Here is a 22,149-nt window from a genome sequence, read left to right on the forward strand (position 1 = left end):
TTAAATATGGCTCATTTTTTGTAAACAATTGTATTTTTCTATTTATTTTTATGACTTTGAGTTAGATAGAAGAAGATAAAATAATATTGTAATAATTATTTTATATGAATTATGTTATTTGTAGATTTGTAGATAGGTGATGTATGTGTTTATTATAATTAAATCATTTTCATATTGTTATTGGGGTAAAAAACCATATTAAGCCAAATGAGTGGAAAAATAACGTAAATACGCCAAAGCAAAAATCGTTTCAGCAATAAGCCAGACCGCATTTTTATATAATTCGAACCAGCTTGGTTCGAACTCAAAATGGTAGTAAATCGAACCAGGGTGGTTCAAATTAGAGGTTGATATTTCAACGTAATTCGAACCAAAGTGGTTCGAACTCCAATCCCACGTAATTCGAACTAGGCTAGTTCGAACTACGGCCAAGTTTGCAAAGCATATAATTCGAACCAAGCTGGTTCGAATTACCCTTGGAGAGATCCTTCATAAATCGAACCAAGGTGGTTCGAATTACCCTTGATTCGGCTATATAAGGAGTTCGAATCACCCTCATTCGAACTCTTATTCCTCCCCCCTACCCCACAAAATCTCAGAGAAAACGACCGAGATTCTCTCCGAATAATAGCTGAACGGAATACTCTGCTCATGGGGGACGATCCGGCACGGTTATATCGCTTGGACGGAGTCGCTCATATAGCCGGGGTCATCGACGAGGAGGTTAGTACGGAAATATTTTTTATTCTAGCGGTATTTGTGCCTTAGTGGTTTTGCATGTGGGTTAGATGGTGGTTTATGTTAGTGGTTTATGTAGGTGGTTTATGTTAGTGGTTTTTGTTAGTGGTTTAAGTTAGTGATTTATGCTAGTGGTTTAAGTTAGTGGTTTCTGTTGGTGGTTTATGTTAGTGGTTTATGTTAGTGGTTTATGTTAGTGGTTTATGTTAGTGGTTTATGCTAGTGGTTTAAGTTAGTGGTTTCTGTTGGTGGTTTATGTTGGTGGTTTGTGTTAGCGGTTTTTGCGAGTGGTTTATGCAAACGGTTTATGTTAGTGGTTTAGGGTAGGTGATTTTCGTTAGTGGCTTTATGTTGGTGATTTGTTTGACTTTTTTTATGCTACTTGTTTTACCGTAGCTCTTTTACGTAAACCGGTTTAGTTAAGCTGTTTCTCGTTAGGCTGGTTTATTTATGCGGTTTAGTTGTGCGGTCTATGAATTTGTTTTCTAGTTGGTTATCTTTCATGTAATGTTATGCGGTCTTATTTAGCAGAATGGTATGTTGATGATTTATCGTGCTGCTTATGGTTGTGGTTGCATTTCAAGCCGGTTCTAACTGAGCGTTTCATTTTGTGAGCAGCCCCAGCGATGCATTAGGAGCATGCGGCGGCAGCAGGGCATGCGACTTGATGACAGATACGTTCCGTACTTGCAGATGGCAGGTCTATACCATCTTGCAAGGCTGAACGACCGATGGTTCCGGCTAGACGAGGCCCTTGTCAGTGCTTTCGTAGAGCGATGGCGTCCAGAGACGCACACGTTCCATATGCCGTTCGGAGAGTGCACCATCACACTCCAGGACGTGGCATACCAGCTGGGTTTGCCAGTGGACGGCCGTTACGTGAGCGGGTGCTTGTCCGAGTTCCATATATACATGGAGGGTGGCCGTCCAGCCTGGGTTTGGTTCCAGGAGTTGCTCGGAGTTATACCTCCTCCCAGCCAGGTTCAGAAGTACGCAGTGAACTGCAGCTGGTTTCAGGAGGCCTTCGGGGAGTGCCCTGAGGATGCTGATGATGAGACTGTGCGCCGTTATGCCCGTGCGTACATCATGATGTTGTTGGGCACGCAGCTATTTGCGGACAAGTCCGGGAACCGGATTCACATCAGATGGCTCCCGTACGTAGCTAGGCTGGAGGAGATGGGTACCTACAGCTGGGGTTCTGCCGCACTGGCTTGGTTGTACCGGTGCATGTGCCGAGTGGCGAACAGACATGTTGTCAAGTTAGCGGGCCCGCTTCAGCTGCTCCAGTCTTGGATCTTTTGGCGCTTTCCTCGATTTAGGACTGCAGGATATGAGGAGTCGAGCTGGCCATTGGCATCCAGGTACTATACTATGCCTTCTCTATTTCAATTTGACATACATAACTGCGTAGTCATTAATATTTCTGTTCATGTAACAAATGTGTATGGTGCAGATGGTCAGGTTACAACCCTTCCGGGAGCGAGAAGGGTCCTAGAGTGCAGATGTGGAGGCTCAGGATAGACCGGTTACAGGATGGGGAGGTGAGTATGCTACTTAACAAGTCTCCTTTTAGAATCTAGCATTTCTAGTTGTGTGATAAAGTTGCCCTGACAAGGGTGAGTTCCTTTTGCAGTTTCTATGGATGCCGTATACTACTCCGGACGTACTTCAGGTTGTGCATCCAGAGGTTTTGGAGCCTCGGCATATGGCGTTGTGGCGCTCTGTGACGGCGCTGATCTACTTTGCTGTGATAGAGTGGCATCAGATAGATCGTGTTCTTCCGCAGTTTGGTGGGGTTCAGCCCATTCCGTATCCCGCACTGAACATTGACTTTTTGATGTCCAAGGACGGTAGAGGTGGCGATCGATGGTTCCCGTCTACTTTGCAGAGGTGGCATCTCCTTTGGGACTCTCGTCAGGACTGTGTGCTGAGGTTCGACGTTGTAGGCGACCCCGGTCCTTCGCATGCGTTCCTTGACTGGTGGCGTCAGTATGGGAAGAGGTTCTTGTCTCCGGAGTCGCAGTTGGGGGATCCTAGAGCAGTTCCTATTCCATTACAGGCCTCACAGCGGGGTCCGGGGCGAGTTCCTGACATGGATCGTCCTGAGGACGTGCCGGACAGGCGTAGGGTTGAGAGGAGGATGGGTGTGGGGACACGGAGGAGCCAGCGTGAGTGGAGGTGGCCTGACCTTGGTGTGCACGATGATTACGGCGCCGGTCCCGCTAGAGGCGGAGGACGAGGCCGGCGAGGTAGGGCGAGGGGTCGTCCTGACCATGGGGACGACACCGACGATCAGCATCGGCCCGTTGGTGGGGGTGGTTCAGGGGCTGCTGCATCTGCTGGTACTACCACACACGATCATGGTCATGCAGGTGAGTGGTGTGGTACAGGGATGGGTGCCGGGGCTGACACAGGTGATGCTGTACTTGGATCAGGCCCTCTTGGAGATTACTTCATTGGTGTGCCAGCCGATGACCAGCCTGAGCAGGGGGGGACACCTTGGCGCATCTCCGGATCACAGTGGTCAGACTTCATTGGGTCAGACACGCTTGTTGGGGACTTTGGGAGTCCACGCTTCCTTGAGGAGATCACCGCCATCATGCAGGGGGACGCGACTCCGCGCAGTGGTGGTCAGACCTCAGGCACACAGGCCCCGTTAGATGTTGATCTGAATGAGCCTCCATCCTCATCCGCTGGTCACCAGTTCTGTCTCGGAGGTACTCCTCCATCCGCCTTCACCGCTGCATCAGAGTCTGTCGCAGGGATTTCGGCGACACCCCTGCATGTTGCGCCACCATCACAGCCTGCCCCACCGGATGACGAGGATGACATCGAGGATGAGGAGCCGTTGATCCGCCGAGGTCAGAGGGCACGGGTACCCCGTCGCTGTGGCACTGGGTCGCATCTGTTTAGATGATACCTCTTTCATGTATTTTTTTCTTTAAAGTTCAATCATGTATGATAGTGGTTTGTACTTTTTTTTTCCATAGTTTGGACAGTTTCCAATATTTAATTTTTATTACTGAATAATATTTTATTTTAATTATTGTCTTTAAATAATACTTCTCCGCTAAGTTAACCCCAAAGAAGAGCATTTCAAACAAAGACGCATGTTAGAGTCTTTTCCGTCATCATATTTGAAACTTGGTGACAGTGTTATGTCTTGTCACCCATTTTTTCACTCCACCAATTTTGTTCATTTACTTTATTATGTTGTAGTCTGTTCACCTATGTTTTTTTTTTATTTCTCTTGTGGGACATTCACTTCGTAGGATCAACGAATCTTGAAACAGTTTAGTGATTATTTTTTTCTTATTAAATTGTGCATCCACGGAAAGTGTTGCATTATCCATAAACAATCAAACCGGTCTGGTTCGAACTATGATTGGTGACATAGGCCGGGTTGGCGACATAGGCCGCACCTCTTTGGCCGATTCGGATCTGCCTCGTCCATAGATAAACAGCTCAGTCAGTCTCACACTAATTCAAACCGGTCTGGTTCGACCTATGATTGGTGTAATTCGAACCAGCCCGGTTCGATTTACACGGAAACCCTTTCTCTCTATAATTCGAACCACCTTGGTTCGAATTACATTCATTCATAATTCGAACCAGGTTGGTTCGATTTATTAACAAATAAAATAACCTAATTCGAACTAGGCAGGTTCGAATTACTACCATTTTGAGTTCGAACCAAGCTGGTTCGAATTATATAAAAATGCGGTCTGGCTTATTGCTGAAACGATTTTTGCTTTGGCGTATTTACGTTATTTTTTCACTCATTTGGCTTAATATGATTTTTTACCCTTGTTATTGTTTATAGATAGATAATATATGATTATTTTAATTTGAATATTTTTATATTGTTATAGATTATTCTATATTATTATTTTTATGTTATTCGAATTTAAAATTTTAAAATTCATTAAAATAATTAACTTTAAATCCCATAAAAAAAGCGGATGAACAGGCAGGTAGTGCCTGTTGAGCCGCTAGTATAAATAAATATACTACAGATTACATATTTTCATAAATATTATATTTAAATAATTTAAATAAAAAAAATCCCTAAGATCAGCCGTTGTTTTATCCAAGTGTAAATTCCTAAATACTTGGGAGGCACTCGTTTGGGTTGAATCGTACTTGACTACATCAAGTACATCAGGACTCGGGTTGTGTGATTCTGATTCTACGTTTTCCACTTCCACGTTGACGGTCAAATTTTACTCTTCTCAATCTTTGAAACCCATTCTGCACCGTCATTCTTTGTTTTTCCACTCCCACCTTCACCTTCTTCTCCCTCTCTCCATGGATATGCATTTTTATGCTTCATCAAAGGCAAATAACTTTGCCAAAACCGACTCCTACATTTTCCCCTCTCAAAGTTTGCATTTTTAGGGTCTTCTTATAATCTCATGGACTTGCAACCTAAAACCGAACCTGCTTCACCTCCGATCCCCGCTTCTTCTGCCAACCATGGAAGCTTGAACGAGATGAGCATTTCGGAGCTCTTCTCGGGTTTACGCACCAACTGTGATAAAGTTGAAGAGGTTTTGTTGGCCAGAGATGCCAAACACAAAGCGGAGATTGATTCCCTCGTTGTGAAGTATGAATTGGAGATGCTACAGAGGCTTCACACCGAAGATCAACTGAAGAAGAAAGAGCAACAGTATCAGAATTTGGAGAGAAAATGGTTGGATGATAACGATGCAATTGCTGCACTTAGGATCAGATGCAGTGAATTGGAGGATGAAAATAAGAAGAATTTGGAGACCATTCAGAAACTGAAGGATGAGAACTACAGATTGGAGAAAGAGAAAATCAATGAAGATGCAAGGGTTTTGAATGAAATGGCTGTTCCTGATTCTCCTCCTTTCAAAAGAAAGAAAGGTATTGGACACTGCATTGGTGAATCAGGTATGGAAACTCTTTGAATGGTTCTCTTATAATATAATTGTGAATCGCTTGAACAAACATTTGAACTAGATAGACATGTTTGGATTTGTATACTATGCTTAGATTCCTAGATAACTTAAAGCATGATATTTTGAATGATATGGATAGGAAGATATGACATTGTTCATAACTTACAAGATATGATAAGGCTCAATAACTAGTATAAAACACACATTGTTGACTTAAAGAATGGAATAGTAACCTCAGTATTCATACAAAGAGAAATTATCATAAACACATCGTTCATGCGGTTTTGGAGCCCATTTAGGTGTGTTAAGCCAATGGAAATGGAAAATTAATGAGCATTGAGGGGAATAACTAGAGCATAACTCTTTGGGGATGGTTTTCATGGTTTAATTCTGCTTGTATTGTTTGTTGTTAATGACCCTAATGAGTTCATATTTATGTTGCTGGATTCCTGGAGCAAGTTGAGTTTCTTTAAAAGTTTAAAATTAAAAACTAAAAGAATAAAAAGAAAAGAAAAGAAGACAGATAAGCACATTATGACGTATTTATTTGGTTGATTATTGTAGAAGATAATAAAATATAGGTGTAAGACTTATGAAACATAATAATATATAAATAAAAGTATCTTAAAGTATTTATTGAATTATCTGATACGACAAAAATGTGATACAGATGTAGCAACTGGTTTCAACTTGGAAGTACCTATGCATCAGTGTATGTTACCTGTTTTATTAAGGCAGGGTTTAGGTCATAGCTGTGATAAGTTGAGAAAAATGTTTTAATAATGGCATTGAACTAGTTTGAAGCAGATTTTATTAGAGATGAAGCATTAAATGAAGCCTCATTTAAGGAAAGATCACCTCCTGGGCCATGGCTTGTTTACACAAGAAGGAATAGACAAAGATAGAGTTGGGAATAGAAATGAGCAACTGTGGAAGCTGCTTGTTGAATAATCTGAATTTGTAAATCAAAGGGATTCAGCTATAGTGAATTACAGGAAAGGGGGTGCATTAGCAGCAGAGTGTATGTTGCATTAATAGCTAGACAAGATTGTGGGGGAAAACTTTGTGCATTTGGAATTCTTATTTATCCTTGTTTTGTTGAATTTCTCTGTCTTTGCTTTTGCATTGTATTTCCTATCTTTATAATTTTGTGATACTAGCAATATATATTACAAGGGAATGAATATTGTGCAAAATATTAGATTACGTTAAACACTAGTTTTAGCATTGTAGCTGAACTCCAATGTTTGTGCCTATAATATATATTTTGGACTTTACTTGGACTCAACGACTACAGTTTCCTATTAACCTAACTTAATATTTGTTTGCCTTCTTCGTTGGGTCTTATCAATTTGTTCCGGGGTTATTTGAAACGGTGATTTGGGCCTCAACGTGAGGTTCAGACTCTTTTAGTGGCAACGACCAACTTGTTCTTGGTGTCGAGGTGTCGCTGTCCGAGTTCCTCATAAGGAGGTTGGGGGTAGTACCTGCAAGAGACTCTGATACTTAAGTTAGCAAGGGCTTTAAGTAGGTTTTTAGTAGATTGGGACTTGAACATACCTGAGGGATTCAGTGTATTTATAATGGAATAGATAACCATTTTTTTAGAGTAGTTTCACCTTTGTTGGTGGATAACCGTTATCTTTATTTTGGGAGTTTGTTGAGATCTATCATTTAGATGAGGTAGAGATAGTAGGAGTGATTTGGGGAAGTAGTTATTTATTTAGATAAGTAAGGCTAGACCTCCTTGTTGCATCCGACCTCTGAAAAAGTCGAGTAAGTGGAAGAGGTCACCTTTTGGTGGACCTTTATCCTTAATAGGTCTGGCTTTGTTTTGGGTCAGGGTATGAACAGTGCTCCTATTTGAATCCAAATTTTCATGAGATCGGGCTCAAGCATTTGTGGTTCAAGATTCCTTTGTCGAGTACGCCACCTTTATGAGGTCGGGTATTCGACGTGTTTAAAATTTTTGAAACATTGCCCCTTTAGTGACGTGGCACACATTACGCGGCAGTTTCCTGAGAATCTGTACGGTGCATTAAGATGGGTGCAAAATGTCTTGTTTGCTCCTTATCTCTTATATAAGCTTCACCTCTTCCCTCTTCCTTCTTTTTCCATTTTTTGAAACGCTCATTCACCTTCTCACTTTCTACGCTCTTTCTTCATAATTGTTTCTCAGTTTCAAGATTTCTCCATCTTAAATCTTTTTGAAAATTTTGCTTGCATTTCGGAGAGGAATGTTCGTGTTTCTTGCTGATTGATGTGTCTTTCTATTTTCGCGTTTCGTCAAGGTTGGTGCTTTGCCCATTTTCCTTTTTTTTTTGTTTCAATTGCTTTGGGTAGTTCTTGTAATGATGCTTTGAATGGTAATTTGAAATGTTGGCGACTTTCAGGATGATGTTGGTGATGGAGACTTTATGACTTATTTTTTACTGTCGCTCGTTTGTTGTGTTTTGAATCTATTGAAACCGTTACTGTTTGATATTTGTTGCTACTGATTATAGTTGTATTGCCCCCCAAATGGCGTTGTTTTTGCATGTTGAAGATGACGCCATTTCTGTATATGATAATATGGTGGTAGTTGCTGTGTTTATGAGGATTTGTAAGAATTGTAGTTAATTTTTGGTGTTGTTAATGACGACCCGGCTTCTTTACCCGACTTTCTGACTTGTGACGTTTTTTCTTTGTGTGTTGTATTTGTAGGTATAGCCCTTATGTCTCTATCTGTAATCCACAATATGTTGACCAAAGTTTCATCTCACCTGACTTGGGTAGATATAATTGTTTTTACTCCCGTCCCTCTAATTGATAGAGAGTATGCTGAACAGTTTCATAGACATCATAGACTGTGTGAAAACCGGGAGAATGAGAGAAAGTATGAAATTATTGTTGCTGATCCCGAGTAAAGAGTGTATTTTCCCCAACTTGATAGGTCGGAATGCCATTTCATTTATGCCTATGATTAGGGCTGGCAATGGATAGGATAGGGTAGGGTTTGGACTCTACCCTAACCCTACTCGCGGGTTAAAAATTTCATTAAAACTCTACCCTACCCTACCCGCGGGTTGAGAATCTCTCAACCCTAACCCTACCCGCACCCTAAAATTCTAAACCCTATCCTACTCTACCCTACCCGCAGAAATATCAAAATTTTTCAAAGTAAATATAAAATTCAATTATTTCAAATTTTATACGTATTAATAACATAAAAAATAAAAAATTAATGCTCTAAATTATTAAATTAACAAACTAGTTTAGTGGTTGTTCACTTATTATAAGTCATTACATAAGAGAGGTTGTGGGTTCAACTCTTACTTCCTTCACTATATAGAGAGATTTTTATAAAATATGTGTTATATATGAGGTGCGGGTAGGGTAGGGTAGGGTACACCCTAAACCCGTACCCTACCCTACCCGCAGGCATACCCGGACCGTACTTTACCCTATCCGCTGCGGGTAGGATAGCCTACTCTACTCGGACGGGTTGGACCGGATTGGGTACCCGCGGGTAGGGTATGAATTGCCAGCCCTACCTATGATTGCTTTTTTACCAAGTTGGACGTTAGGCTACCTTTTTCCGAGTTTGGAATTAATGTCCTCTGGGCTTGCAATGTCGCTCCTACCTAACTACACCATAATCTGTGGCCTTTTTTGAAAATATACCAGCTTTTTTGTCGGGAATTAAATGTCCGACTTTCCCTTAAAGTCTTCTTCTACCTCTTTGTGCCAACGAAACCTTTCGGTGCCAAAAAGATAGGATGGCTCTCTTTTCGTGCTGTTTAGGGTAGGAAAGTTTTCGCTATTTTTGACGAGTTTTTCCACGATTTTAAAAATTACTTTTTCAAAATCCGAGCCATTGAGAATATCCAACCTTTCTTCTTTGATGAGAACGAGGAACCCTGTTTTTCTTTGTATTGGGAAGAGAAATCTGTAATAGTTAAGTATAATGTATATGATTTAGATGAGCTTGAGGAGAGCATAATTGGCTTGATCCATGAGTGTTGGGGCAGGGCTCCTTATTTGGACACGAAAAATTTTTTAGGAGATCACAATCAACTCCGGTCCGAGCTAGGTAGCCCTCTTTCCTTTTGCTTATAAATTTGGTTGTAAGGTTGTGTTGATGACTAATGTGTCTTTATTTGGGTGTTGCAGAAAGGATGACTCCTAACTCGGCTGCCATGAAGATACTTCGGGCCACTAGGAAAAATGTTGTGGCTCGGGGCATACAATTAAAAGAAGGTGGTGAAACTGCCGCCCTATCCTCACCCTCGAAATCGGACTCGAGCGCGTCAGCCTCTCAAAAGGTTATACCCATCCCAGCGTCCCGGCCAATTCCTCCTATTTCCACTTCGGACAGTTTGACGGCCCGTCCTCCACCTTCTTCCTCCGAAATGATTCTTGCCGAGTTGGAGGGTATATACGACCAGAGCTTTGACGTGATTGCTTGGAGTGAAAAGCACATTCTTCCACATAGCCACATTAGTATGGATGATGATGTGTCCATCAAAAACCATCTCCAGCTCTTGGTCCGAGATGGAATTCGGATGGCAGGCATATGTGCAGCCTTGACCAGGGAGTTGGAGAAGACTCCCCTTAATGCCACCCATAATTCATTGGTGGCTTCACAGGCCGAGGTGGTTTCTCTAAAGGAGGCAAAAAGGGAGCTTGAGGAGGAGAGGGATGCATTGCTATCCGACTTGGGTAAAGCTCGGGCCAAGGCGAAACAGGCGGAGGCGGCCTTGGCTATGTCGGACGTGTTGAGAAAGGAAGCAGAGGAGAGCTACACCCGCGTCTTTGGGGAGAGGCTCGACCTTGTGGATGAACTGACTATGGCTCGGGACAAATATGTAGAACTCGAGGAATCTGTGGCTGAGGGAGTGGATGAAATGTTTGCAAATTTAAAGGCCCAATTCCGTGTCATTGCTCCCGAGGCGGACCTTTCCCTAATCAGCCTGGACAACATTGTGGTAGACGGAAAGATCGTCCCTGCTCCCGAGGAAAATGAGGAGGTTCCCTTGCCCGACCCGAAAACTTAGGAGGCAGATGTCGGTCAAACATCGCAGAATCCCAAGGTTACTCCTTAATTTTCGTAGTTTGAATGGCCCGATATGTGGGTCTTGGATGAACATCTTTTGTAATAACTCGTAGTTGTTTAAACAATTTTATTCTGTTTTAGTTGTGATTAAGCGGTAGAATTTTATTAAAGAATCTATTTTCATTTTAGTAATGATTTTAGGTCTTTGTCTCTTGTTGAATTAGCTCTTAGTTGTTACCGCTATTTAGTTGAAGATCGTGTTTTGACAACTTTTAACGCTGTTTTTTTGCTAAGTTAAAAATGAAGATCGGTAAAGAATATCACGTTTCCTTTTGTAAGTTCCGACTTCGGGTTAGTCGGACTTTGCCAAGTTACTTTTGCATTTCGTTTTTGTGTCGCCTTACTTTTGAGGTTGGTCTTACGAATTGCTTACATAACTTCTTACATTAATTTGTACCTCGTCGCTTCATCTTGCGGGATCATTCTAGGTCGGACAATGATTTTTGCGGTTTGTTGAGTTTAAACTAATGCGTTTTTATAGGAAACTTTAGAAAAGAAATGAATTTATCATTGATAGATCATAGATGAAAAATGCCTTAGAGGTCGGGATGCACTTTAGGATAGGTGTTGATACCCTCTTTTGTATAGAACATTGTGGACCAAGAATGCAGTTGTTTCATATTAGTTTGTTATATTGATCTCTAATTAGGCAAGAATGCAGTTGTTTTCAATAAAGAAGTTGATATTAAGCATCCTTATGCATTGGAGACATCTTGCGTGCAAGGTTTATTGCATCCTAATTGGTAGTTTCATGTTCAATACATCTCTATAAGAAAGCTAATTGTGCTGCTGATTCTTTGGTATCAGTTTGACATTCTTCAGATTTCAGTATTTGTGGTTATTTTTCTCCATGAAATGGTTTTCGGAAGTGTTGTGAGAGATGATATAGCTGGAGTTGTTTTCTTTTTCCCCGCCTTTGTCCTGTTGTATATACCATATAGAAAACAAAGCTTGGCAAGCTTGAGAACACAGTTCCTTTCTTTCTTTATCTATTTATCATTGTTATTGCAGTTTTTCTCATAGAGAGCTTTGCATCCTTCTTGGATCCTCCAGATTTGGAATTTATTTCTATGTTTGCTTCTACCCATATGGCTTCTTGCTTCCTTCTTCCATCAATGAAAAATATAGACAGAGTGCTTATCTTGCTTGCTTGGACATCTGGATATTCTTCGTCCCCTAATCTTTTGGAGCTTCATTCGACTCTGAGTGCAGAGGTCCTTGAGGTTCTTGTGCATCGTTCTGATTTTGGGTTCAAAAGGTTCTTGGATTGAGAGAACTAGAGCTGTTATACTCAAACCTTCCCTCCCAAGAAACATGGAAGAGTTAGTGAAGCTTTCTTCAAAATTGCTTCCACTATATCTTGTTTGGAAGGCTCCAAACATGAAGCCTTTGAGCTTTCTACTCTCTTTGACGTGACGAATGCTGGTATTGATGTGTTGAGTGCCATCCTATAGCAATTGTGTTATCAGAAGAAGGTATTGGAGGAAGGTCTAAAAGTTCTCACTTTTCTCTTTTCTCTTTGACATCCCTGTATAGGATTGTGCCCCTTTTGTTGCTTAATGCCCTTTTATTCTGAAAATACTGTTAAGTGATTATTGGTGACATCATATTTCAGGTTCATGTATTTTGGATGCATAGGTAACACCCCTTTGGTGACTCTTTTGTTGTTGAGCCTTAGTTTTATGAAATATGAATGCTCAGCCAATGCAAGAATTTCTCAGAAAAAGATTGCATGCATTAATAATTTTAACAAAATATAAAACAAAACGTTGTAACCAAAACTCCTATCACTTGTGCTCATATTTTATGTTGGACTTGAGTCACCAGATGTTATGTTGGTAGTTCAATTGGAACCAAGAAAAAAGAAAAAGTTGTGCCTATATTTTATCAAATTAGGCAAGAAAGTTCGGACATGTTTTTCAAGCATTTGCCGATGAAAAGTGTTGGGAATTCATCCGGAATAATCAGTGTGCAATCGTCGTTACAAGTATAGAGTAATGAAATGGATTTGTCAGAACATGAGGAGAATGAAAAGAAAGAACAGGAACTTGTGTAAAAGAAATGGTTGTTCTATTCCAACAACTATAAATATATTTACATTTGACAACTATGATCTACAAACACAAAATACATAGAAAGGAAAAAGTGTGCAAGTCTATTTTGTCTTTAAAAAATCAAAAAGAGAAAGAAGGACGTGTTCACTCTTTGATTCTTCTCTTCTTTCCTTCCCCATTTTTCTCTTTCACTTTGATTTTGCTTCCCTACTAACAATGTTCTTCTCCGAACTCTTCTCAAAAGCAAAGGCAACAAACAGCTACCACGACTGGTGTAGTGTGGAGTAAAAAGCCAGCAACGACAATCATGGCCTATGCAATGCAGTAAATATTGAAGACAAAGAAAGTGATGACGACAACATGTTTGAAAATTTTTTTACAGCACTGGGATTTTGTTGATTTTGCTTGGTTGACTTGCTGGTTGTAAATTTTTGGAGGTTGTTTGGTTAAATTGTTGGTTGGGTAATTGGGTTGCTTTTTTATTTTGCTTGGTAAAAGAGAGCTTTTTGGGAAGTAGAAACAATATAGGTTTGTTTTTGGTAACTTATTTGAAGCTCTTGAAGCCAGAACGTAACACTAGTTTCCCAAGGTTGTTTATAGCCTTGCAATATGCAAATCTGATAATGTATTTTTTAAATTATTTATATTTTTTTGTTATATTACTTATATCATTTGTTATGGCGATAAGATATATGTTATCTCGTTGTCACAACAAACAAGTAAGTGTTGTGACTAAATAGCTGGTCTCATGATGAGATAGAGTGGAGACAAGTAATCATTTTTTTGTTTGTGGTAGTTTTGGCTTTTCTTATGCTTTCTTTGAGTTTCATCTAAGACATTATGGCATGCTCTTCAGATATTAATAGACTGAACAAGAAATGGCACATTGCTGGAGCACTCGACTTTGAGGTTAGTTTATATTTTATGTTTTGTATTTTTTTACAATTAAAAAGTGAATTATTTCAAATTAAACCTTATGTTTAGTATAGAATTATGGTTAGGGTTAGTTAAGAACACTTTTATGCATTAGATGCAATATTTAGAATTTGTTGACTTGTTTAGATGTACTATATATGTAGCATATACATAATACATTGTTATCCGTGGGTTTCATATATTTGAATGAAATTAGATAAAGTGATAGTGTTAGGTATAATAATTTGTTTTTAGGTAAAATTTAACATTTTTTTTTTCTGTGAACATCTACTTTTTCGGCAACATGTTTTGATAACTGATTTTTTTTGTGAACATGAGCCTAAAGGAAAAACTGAACATGACATTTTTACTTTTTGGTTAACAAGTATATATTTTTTTAAATTTGTTGTTCTTTTAACTTTTTAATATGCTTATTTCGTTTACCTTTTCTCATATATATTGTATTAATATACTCATATTTCTTTATTTTTATTGGTTATGTGTTTAATGGTATTAGTTTTTCTTTTATCTTATTTTTTTTTAATCTTTTTCCATAGAGATATCGACTATTACTTCCTAGGCGGAGTAGTCACACTAAGTCTCCACAAGAGGTACTTTTGCCATTTCTCAAGGAGGCTGGTTTTGGGGACGCTATCCAGCTTAAGGACTTTATCTTTGACAATACCTTAATATCTGCATTTGTTGAGAGATGGAGGCCGGAGACACACACATTTCATCTATCATGGGGTGAATGTACGATCACTTTGCAAGACGTGGCATATCACCTCGGCCTATGTACTGATGGCGAGCCTGTTGGGGGGTGCATGAGAGATTTCCAAACTTGGCATCAACGTTCGACGTGGCAGTGGGTAGAGGATTTGCTTGGTGCTAGGCCTCCAATGCAGTCACAAGGGAGAAAGGAAGGCTTTGCCATCAAGTTGGCATGGCTTAGAGAGAGGGTACAGAATATTCCTGCTGGGGCTGGTGATGACACATTGCGGCAGTACGCGCGTTGCTATATCTTAATGCTGATTGGGGGATACTTGATGACGGACAAGTCGAACAATCTTGTCCATATTCGGTGGCTCCCATTGCTAGCAGGCTTCGATAGATGCCGACAGATGTCACGGGGATCGGCAGTGCTTGCATGGACGTACCATTCTCTTTGTGGGGCGACCCACCGCTTTGTGGGGCGACCCACCGCAATGTGACGGACATTGCCGGATGCATCCTGCCCTTGATATCTTGGATATACCACAGGTTCCCTCAATGGGGACCTAGCGACAGAGATGTAGCCACGTTCCCTTTAGCTGCGAGGTATAAATAGTTAATATTGTGCTTTGCTTTTTATCTTTAAATTTTTATAATCTTCATAACTAATGCATAATGTTAATTTGTGATGTACTAGGTTGGTCGGTCTAGGGCAGCAGAGCAGGGACCACCATGAGGGGAGGCTGCTGAGATGGCGACACAGGTTGGACACCGTGTGTTTTGATCAGGTATATTATGAACAACTTTAGTTGGAAGCATGTTATTGGGTCTTTCATATTTATTCTTGGTCTCACCTATGAAATCAATGGTGAGAGATCACACTTTACTCTTTAAAGTGAAATTCAAACTTTAGAGGATCCAAATCCGTTATTGATATGCTTTTAACGAATTATGTCTTAACCTTTCTAAATATAATGTCTTTCAGTTCCGATGGACGCCCTATGACCGACCTGAGTTGTAGGCTTTGTGTCCTGACTGGTTGAAGAATGGGCATCAGATCCACACATGGAGGGCAGTTGTGCCACTAGTTTGCTTCAACTTTGTCGAGTTCCATCATATCTATAGAGTTAAAAGGCAGTTGAGGTCAGACCAACAGATTCCTGAGGATCCTGTCAATGTGGACAAATACTTATCTACTACGGCACGAGGGGATGATGTATGGTGGCCTGAGGTGCTTCGAGAGTGGTACGATCGATGGAGAGCTCGTCATCAGCCATGTCACATGATTACAATCACACCTTAGCCTAATCCCCGTCTCACACAGGGGTATTTTAATTGGTGGCTTGAACGATGTCGCGTTCGATTCTTGTCTGTTGATGACATCCTAGCCGATCCCAGACTCACAAAATTGTCAAATGATGTTCCACCTAGACCCAACATGGATGTTCTACATCTCCCCCTGGATGCACCAAACCGTAGGCGTCAGGCAACTCAGGGAGAAGATCCACTATCCGAGAGCTCGGATAGTGCATCTAGATGTGGAGTCAGAGGAGGAGGAAGTGGAGTATCAACATCATGACAAGTTTTAGGACTTGATTCACAGTTCCAGTGTTTCTACAACATTTAAATTTATTTTATTTATTTAAAAAAATCAAATTTATTTTGTTTGTGGTTTCGTTTTCTATAGGGCTAATGATATGTCTTCTAAAATAGAAGTCACAACATATAAAAATAAATACCTAGATTCTAAAATGTCTACTTATACAATAATACATTTAGTTTTTCAAAGGATTATAAGAGCTAACCTAAAATAATAGAATTAAGAATTGTACTAGCAATATAACACTCAGTTTCTTTTTTGCTGAAGATAAATAATTAGATGCAAATGAAAAGTGTAAAAGAATGAACTAAAAAAAATAATTTCTAAAGGATATAACTTACAATTACTTTTTCTTTCCCAAAAATTGACTTTTTTTTTAATATTTAAATTTATCGATTATAGAATTCATACAGAAAGTAAAAACAATCTCTTTCTCAATATAAATTACTAAATCATCTACAAGAAATTTATTATTCATCTTTATTCAGAGTTTTATTTTAATAATTTTCATTACAGAGTAAGTTTTTGTAATTGTTGTTGATACTAGAAAAGTTCAGATAATGTATATCAATTTGTCAATCCATTGATAATATAAGTTCTTGTTTTTTTTTTTATTTTCTTTCAATCTTTGACTTAATTTAAAAAAGTGTCTCAACATCTTTGAAAATATTTAGTACATCACTCTATAATATTACAATCGAAACTTCAAAAGAACTCCCTATTTAGTTTGCTCCTCTACCTTATGCAGTTACTTGTGTAATGATCTTATGGGTTCGAAGTATTTCTTGAAGTTGCAATTAGTGCTAACCACAATCTATGAACAAAATAATATACATAATATGCTTATAGATAATTATTGAAAATCATAGGTAGTAGTTCATTCTATTCACCTCGCATACTACTAGCACTAGTATATCAGCCTCAAATATTTTCAATTTGAAAATTGTGATTGGAAAAAGTAGATACTAATCCATTCTTTAAAGTTGATGTACTAACATCACTAACATGAACAAGATTCCAAAATTTGTCTCGAACAATGGCATATAGATCGAAAAATCTCAACAAAATAACCAGTTGCTCGTTTTTTCCTATTCATCCATGTTGTCGTTAATAATAATACAAAATTTTGGATCTTCTAAATCTTCTCTGATTCATTTTATCCCTTAGTTGTGGGAATATAATTAATATATAGAACTTCCTTTTTCAATATCTTTAGAAATTCTGTCATGTACTAAGATTTATATGATGTACACTAAAATTTATGTGTTTGTTTATTTTATTTGTTGGATGTCAATATTTTGGGTATGACGGCAGTGACGACGACAAGGATAACAAAAGAGGAAGAAGAAGAGGAGAAAGAAAAAAAAAAGTGGTGTTCATGTGTATACAAAAAAGAAGCACAAACTTGATTAAAAACTTTGTTATAAAAAATTTTTTTTTTTGGTGACTGTTATAAAAGGATTTGGACACTTGGTATTAATGACAAGAATAATATCAAAAGGAAAAATATGAATGACAAATAAATTTATATATAAAATTAACAAAAATAAAATTTCAAAAATACTTTAACAATTAAATTTTTATGTGGTTTTCACAAACATGATTAAAAATTTTTTTTATTTTTAAAATAATTTTATAAAATTAATAATTTAACATCGTTAAATAATAATTTAATCAAACATATTAAATTATTATGTAATTATCATCTAACAACTTAAGATAATTCTATTTTTTTATTTAACTAATTGTGCTCTAAAAATATATTTTAAAAATATAAAAATAATTTTTATATTCCACGAATCTGTGGTTTGTGTTGTGGCTGTGAAATCTGAAATCGCAATTTATGGTTCTCTCATTAGAAACAGGAAAAGCGCTCGTCTAATCCAACACTGCTCCGCTTCGCGAAGCTTCTCTCGACTCTACCGTCCTTGCCGCTTTCTTCTTCCACCAACAACATTCACCCTCCGCTCTCGCGTGAGTTCTTTTTGTCTCCGACGATGCTAATTGCTATTATTTTCTCTAATTAATAGTCATAATTTGACTCCACAAAGTGTTTGAAATTTATGTGGAAAAAATTGGCTTGGTTCATTCCAATTGAGTGAAGATGCCTCAGGTAATGGTGCTTGAGGATAAGTCGATAAGTTGATAACCATGTTAATGTCATGATCCAAGTGAGAAAGAGAGTAAAATCCACAAATTGTTCCCTAAACCTTTTTTTTTTTCCGGTGGCAACTTTATTCTTTGGTTTTGGTTTATTAGCTTTTAGTTCCTGGATGTTCACATTGTGAGACAGATGAGTACTATTTTGTAAAATTTGATTGGGGACTAAAATTCCTCTTTTGCATGTTTAATTGCTAATCTTTGTAATGATTTGAAAATTAGGGAATAATGGTTGAAAAACAACAATGAAAGACTAAGGTCGCCACTCAAAAAACGTTTCTAAACCAATTGGGGGTTTTACTCGGTGAATAGACTAGTGTATGAATTATTTAATTAGTGTACCATCTTGGTGAATTTTCTTAACTGTTATTGTGATTAGTTTATCAACTGTAGTGATTTTTCCTTATTGCTATGTTAATATGGTTTTTCAATGTAAACAAAGGAACCTTTTGATTAGCTTAATCCGATAAAGACCAAGGTCACTAAGTATTGAAGTGGATGTCATAACTCATAAGTTATTTGTGTGTTGTTTGCTGAATCAAGATAATAATATTAACTTATGTACCATAGAAGTTTTAAGTTAACCTTAATCAACAACAAATTCTTTATTCAATAGCATGATAACAACAAAGAAGCGAGAATTATTTAGAATACTCCAAATTAAAGAGTAATCGATAACAGTATTTGATCTTGTTGAGTCTGAAATTTGTCTTGATCACTTTCACAGTGGTAACATAAGATAGTACTCCATATATGAGTTATTTTTCTAGTCTTTTGTTTAAATTTATAATCTGATATTAGAAAGTCAATTTTGGATTTTCATATCTGTGTTTTTTATTACTCATGAAGCTCTTTTGAATCTAGCCTTTATGAATTTGTTGTATTTGATTTTTTTTTAATAATTGTTTCTAAGCTTGTGATTGTATTTGATTTTTTTTTTAATAATTGTTTCTAAGCTTACGATTGTTTTACATGTAGACAGTAGACACTTGTTCCATGTTATTTTTCTAAGAGATTTTTTAGTTGGTCATAATAGGGTCAATATACTCTATATTATTGTTTTTTTAATGCTAAAAAGTTTTATATATGGTTGAAGTGTATTCTTCTGATTAATCTATGAGGAGAAAATTTCAGGAAAAAGTAGATAGATAAATTGATATGCTTCCAGTAACATCCATTTTTTTAACTCTTATTCTAAGGGTTATTTTGCATTCTGGATGTCTGTAAATAAAATGATGTATAGATATCTAATTATGTATTGCCATATAAGCAAAAAGTGTTTAATTCAACCATGTGTAACTTTATATACGTGTGTGCATCAAATTCACCCATGTAAATCTTCACCTCTTTTTTACTATCCATCCAAATCCTTCGGGTTTATGCCATATTCTATTGAATTCTCTTTCCTTTCCTTTAATGTTCAGTTTTCTCTCTGCTTTGATTTCAATTAACATCAATATCTGTGAAGATGCTTCTTGTTATGTCATGTTAATTGAAAAAGGTTTCATTTCTAGATGAAATATTCTTCTTGGAATGCTTGGTTCTTTCTTGGTTGTTTCCGTTTTTTGTGCAGTGCCCAAAAGAAATATAGAAAAGCAAAAAGGCCAAATACCTAGATTTCAGTTTGAGTAATGGAACCTGTCAATTATTTATGATCATAATAACTTGGTCTAGTCCATGTCAAGCTCAAATTTTCATGAATATGTAACACCCTCTGTTGAATCAATCTGCTCTGTTAATTCCAGTGTTTGCAATTGCATACCATTTTTAGCATACAACTCATTCATATTCAATTGCAGATGAAATTTGCAGAATTCTTTATAATATTGATAGCTATAGTACTTACTATTCATTCTATGCGCAAGTTATTCTTACATGTCAGTGCTCAATTTGGGAACTGATCAGATTGTTTTTGCCTTCCATGGGAAACAAAATGGGGAAGCAAGAGAAGGATGATGTAATATTTTTGAAGATCGTACCTCCTGTGGACCAGGTATATGCCAAGTGGCTTGCTAGAGATGTTGAGAGAATTCATCGCTTTGTTCCAAAACATACTCGTGCAGTAAAGCCACCGGATCATTATGTGGAGTACATGAAGTTGAATGGATTGTTGGATGTGGATCTGGATGATCCTGCTCTTGCGCATTTGTTCAAGTAGATATATAATCTCAGATCTGTATGCAATTCAGAGAAGTAGCATGAGTTGATATACTTGCATTGCATTGTGAATAACTGAATATATTGATGTTTATTTTCCTGTCTTTCATTGCTTTTTCCTATAAGAGTTTCTAGAGTTTTTGTTTCTTAAAATCTTTGTTTGGATAGATGACAGAGAATGATTGCTTGGGAGTGATTTGAAAGAAAGTTGCTATATTTATAGTTTGGTGTTCATTTTTCTCTTTCCAAAGAGGTATGTGGAATGGTTGATGGTTCTAGTATTTTCTTCCTTAACAATGTTTTTTGACACCAAAAATCGTCCAACAACTTAGGTATTTTTAATTTTTTTTCGAAAGAGCAATTATAATGTGTTTTTTATTTCTCTTTTGACTTTTTTTTTCTTTTAGCTTTCTCAGAAATTACAATTTTTTTAAGAAATTATCCATTTTTTGTACTCATGCTATAAACTATTTGATGTTTATAGGAAGAAAGCATTTTATTTATTTGCATGCAATGGCATAGAGTTAAACTTTATTTCGGTCTTTTAGATTGGTAAATTACACTAATTTAGTCTTTTAATTTTTTAATTGTTATAATTTGATATTTTAGATTTAAAAAAATACACTAATATAGTCTTTTTTCAACACTGCTAGTAACATAGCTTAAATTTTATTATGTTGAACATATTAAAATCACATTGTACACATTTTGACGCAAAAAAAGTATTAAATGATGTTATTTCAGGGTTTGAATAATATTAAAATAGAGGGATATTACATTTTAGTATTGTTCAAATCTTCAAATAACGTCATTTAGTGTCTTTTTTAGTGCTAAAACGCAAACTGCGTCGTTTTAATATGTCTAGTGTGATAAAGTTTGAGTTACGCCACTAATGACATGACGGTGACGGCGGTGATGAAAGATACATGAGAGATTATATTGTTACACTTTTTTTTCTAAAAAATTAAATTATAACAATTAAAAGTCAGGACTAAATCAATACAATTTACCAATCTCAAAAACTAAAATGGGATTTAACTCCAATCGCATATAACTCAAATTTACAGTATCGTACTTACGTAAAATCAAACCCCATAATATCAAGTTATGAACCATCACAATCTGGTACAAACGTGTAATTTAGTTAAGGGTCCATCTAGTGTACAGATGAGTTTTGGTACAGATTTACAAATTTTTGTTTTTTATTGATTTAAAAGTGTATCACTAAAAGTGTTACTTAAAGAAAAAGTGTTACCCTTAATTGTTAACTTGGCTCTGATACCAATTTTTAAATGTAATTTCTTTTTCAAAATTTCTTTTAACTCTTCATATTTTGTTTCGAATAAGTTTATAATTTGTATAGATTTGGTTGGTGGTACTTTATAGTTCATAATCCAAGGTATTGACCATTTCTATTATTACTAATTCTAATTTCATTTTTATAATTTCTCAATCTTGTTTTAGTTTATAATATTCTTTTTTGCATGTATTATTGTATATAAAATCTTTTATCTGTTTGTCTTTTCCTTTAATATAATTTTTCAAATCCTCAAAAACTTCTTTTATTTCTACACTTTCTGTTGTTTCTAAATATCTTTTTAATTTTTCAACTTCATTTTCCATTTTTTCTTTCAACAGCTTTAATTCTCTTAAGTCATAATATGGTTTTCCAGGCATTTATAAATTTTTTAAGTTTAGCTCTAACTTGTTTATATTTGTTCTTATTTCTATCCTTTTTATTATAAGGTCATTAATTTCGAACTGAAGATTATTTAATTCCCTTTTATACTCCTT

The 22,149-nt window shown here is 37.1% G+C and overlaps 2 protein-coding genes across 3 annotated transcripts; both read left to right on the top strand.

Moving 5' to 3' along the window:
• Positions 1 to 4,901: 4,901 nt before the first annotated feature.
• Positions 4,902 to 10,865, top strand: LOC130973027 (uncharacterized). 2 transcript variants are annotated; one of them, XM_057897389.1, is made up of 3 exons: positions 4,902 to 5,655; positions 9,625 to 9,735; positions 9,816 to 10,865. In XM_057897389.1, the coding sequence occupies exons 1-3, from the start codon at positions 5,154 to 5,156 to the stop codon at positions 10,697 to 10,699; spliced, it is 1,497 nt and encodes a 498-aa protein (XP_057753372.1). In that variant the 5' UTR covers positions 4,902 to 5,153; the 3' UTR covers positions 10,700 to 10,865. The 2 variants fall into 2 exon arrangements, with proteins under 2 accessions (XP_057753372.1, XP_057753373.1); XM_057897390.1 differs by lacking the exon at positions 9,625 to 9,735 and having other exon boundaries at positions 4,903 to 5,655.
• A 6,966-nt stretch (positions 10,866 to 17,831) lies between these two features.
• Positions 17,832 to 20,575, top strand: LOC130972895 (uncharacterized). The gene is made up of 2 exons (XM_057897227.1): positions 17,832 to 18,012; positions 20,104 to 20,575. Exon 2 carries the CDS (start codon positions 20,120 to 20,122, stop codon positions 20,354 to 20,356), a length of 237 nt encoding a protein of 78 aa, XP_057753210.1. The 5' UTR covers positions 17,832 to 18,012; positions 20,104 to 20,119; the 3' UTR covers positions 20,357 to 20,575.
• The last annotated feature ends 1,574 nt before the right edge of the window (positions 20,576 to 22,149 follow it).

The sequence above is a fragment of the Arachis stenosperma genome, chromosome 4, assembly GCF_014773155.1.
Source record: "Arachis stenosperma cultivar V10309 chromosome 4, arast.V10309.gnm1.PFL2, whole genome shotgun sequence".
NCBI lineage: Eukaryota > Viridiplantae > Streptophyta > Magnoliopsida > Fabales > Fabaceae > Arachis > Arachis stenosperma.

Coding starts and splice junctions, on each gene's coding strand:
- LOC130972895 (XM_057897227.1), top strand. CDS start 20,120: ATGGGAAACAAAATGGGGAAGCAAGAGAAGGATGATGTAATATTTTTG.
- LOC130973027 (XM_057897389.1), top strand. CDS start 5,154: ATGGACTTGCAACCTAAAACCGAACCTGCTTCACCTCCGATCCCCGCT. Junction 5,656..9,624: donor ACACTGCATTGGTGAATCAG/GTATGGAAACTC, acceptor TATATGATTTAG/ATGAGCTTGAGGAGAGCATA. Junction 9,736..9,815: donor TCAACTCCGGTCCGAGCTAG/GTAGCCCTCTTT, acceptor TGGGTGTTGCAG/AAAGGATGACTCCTAACTCG.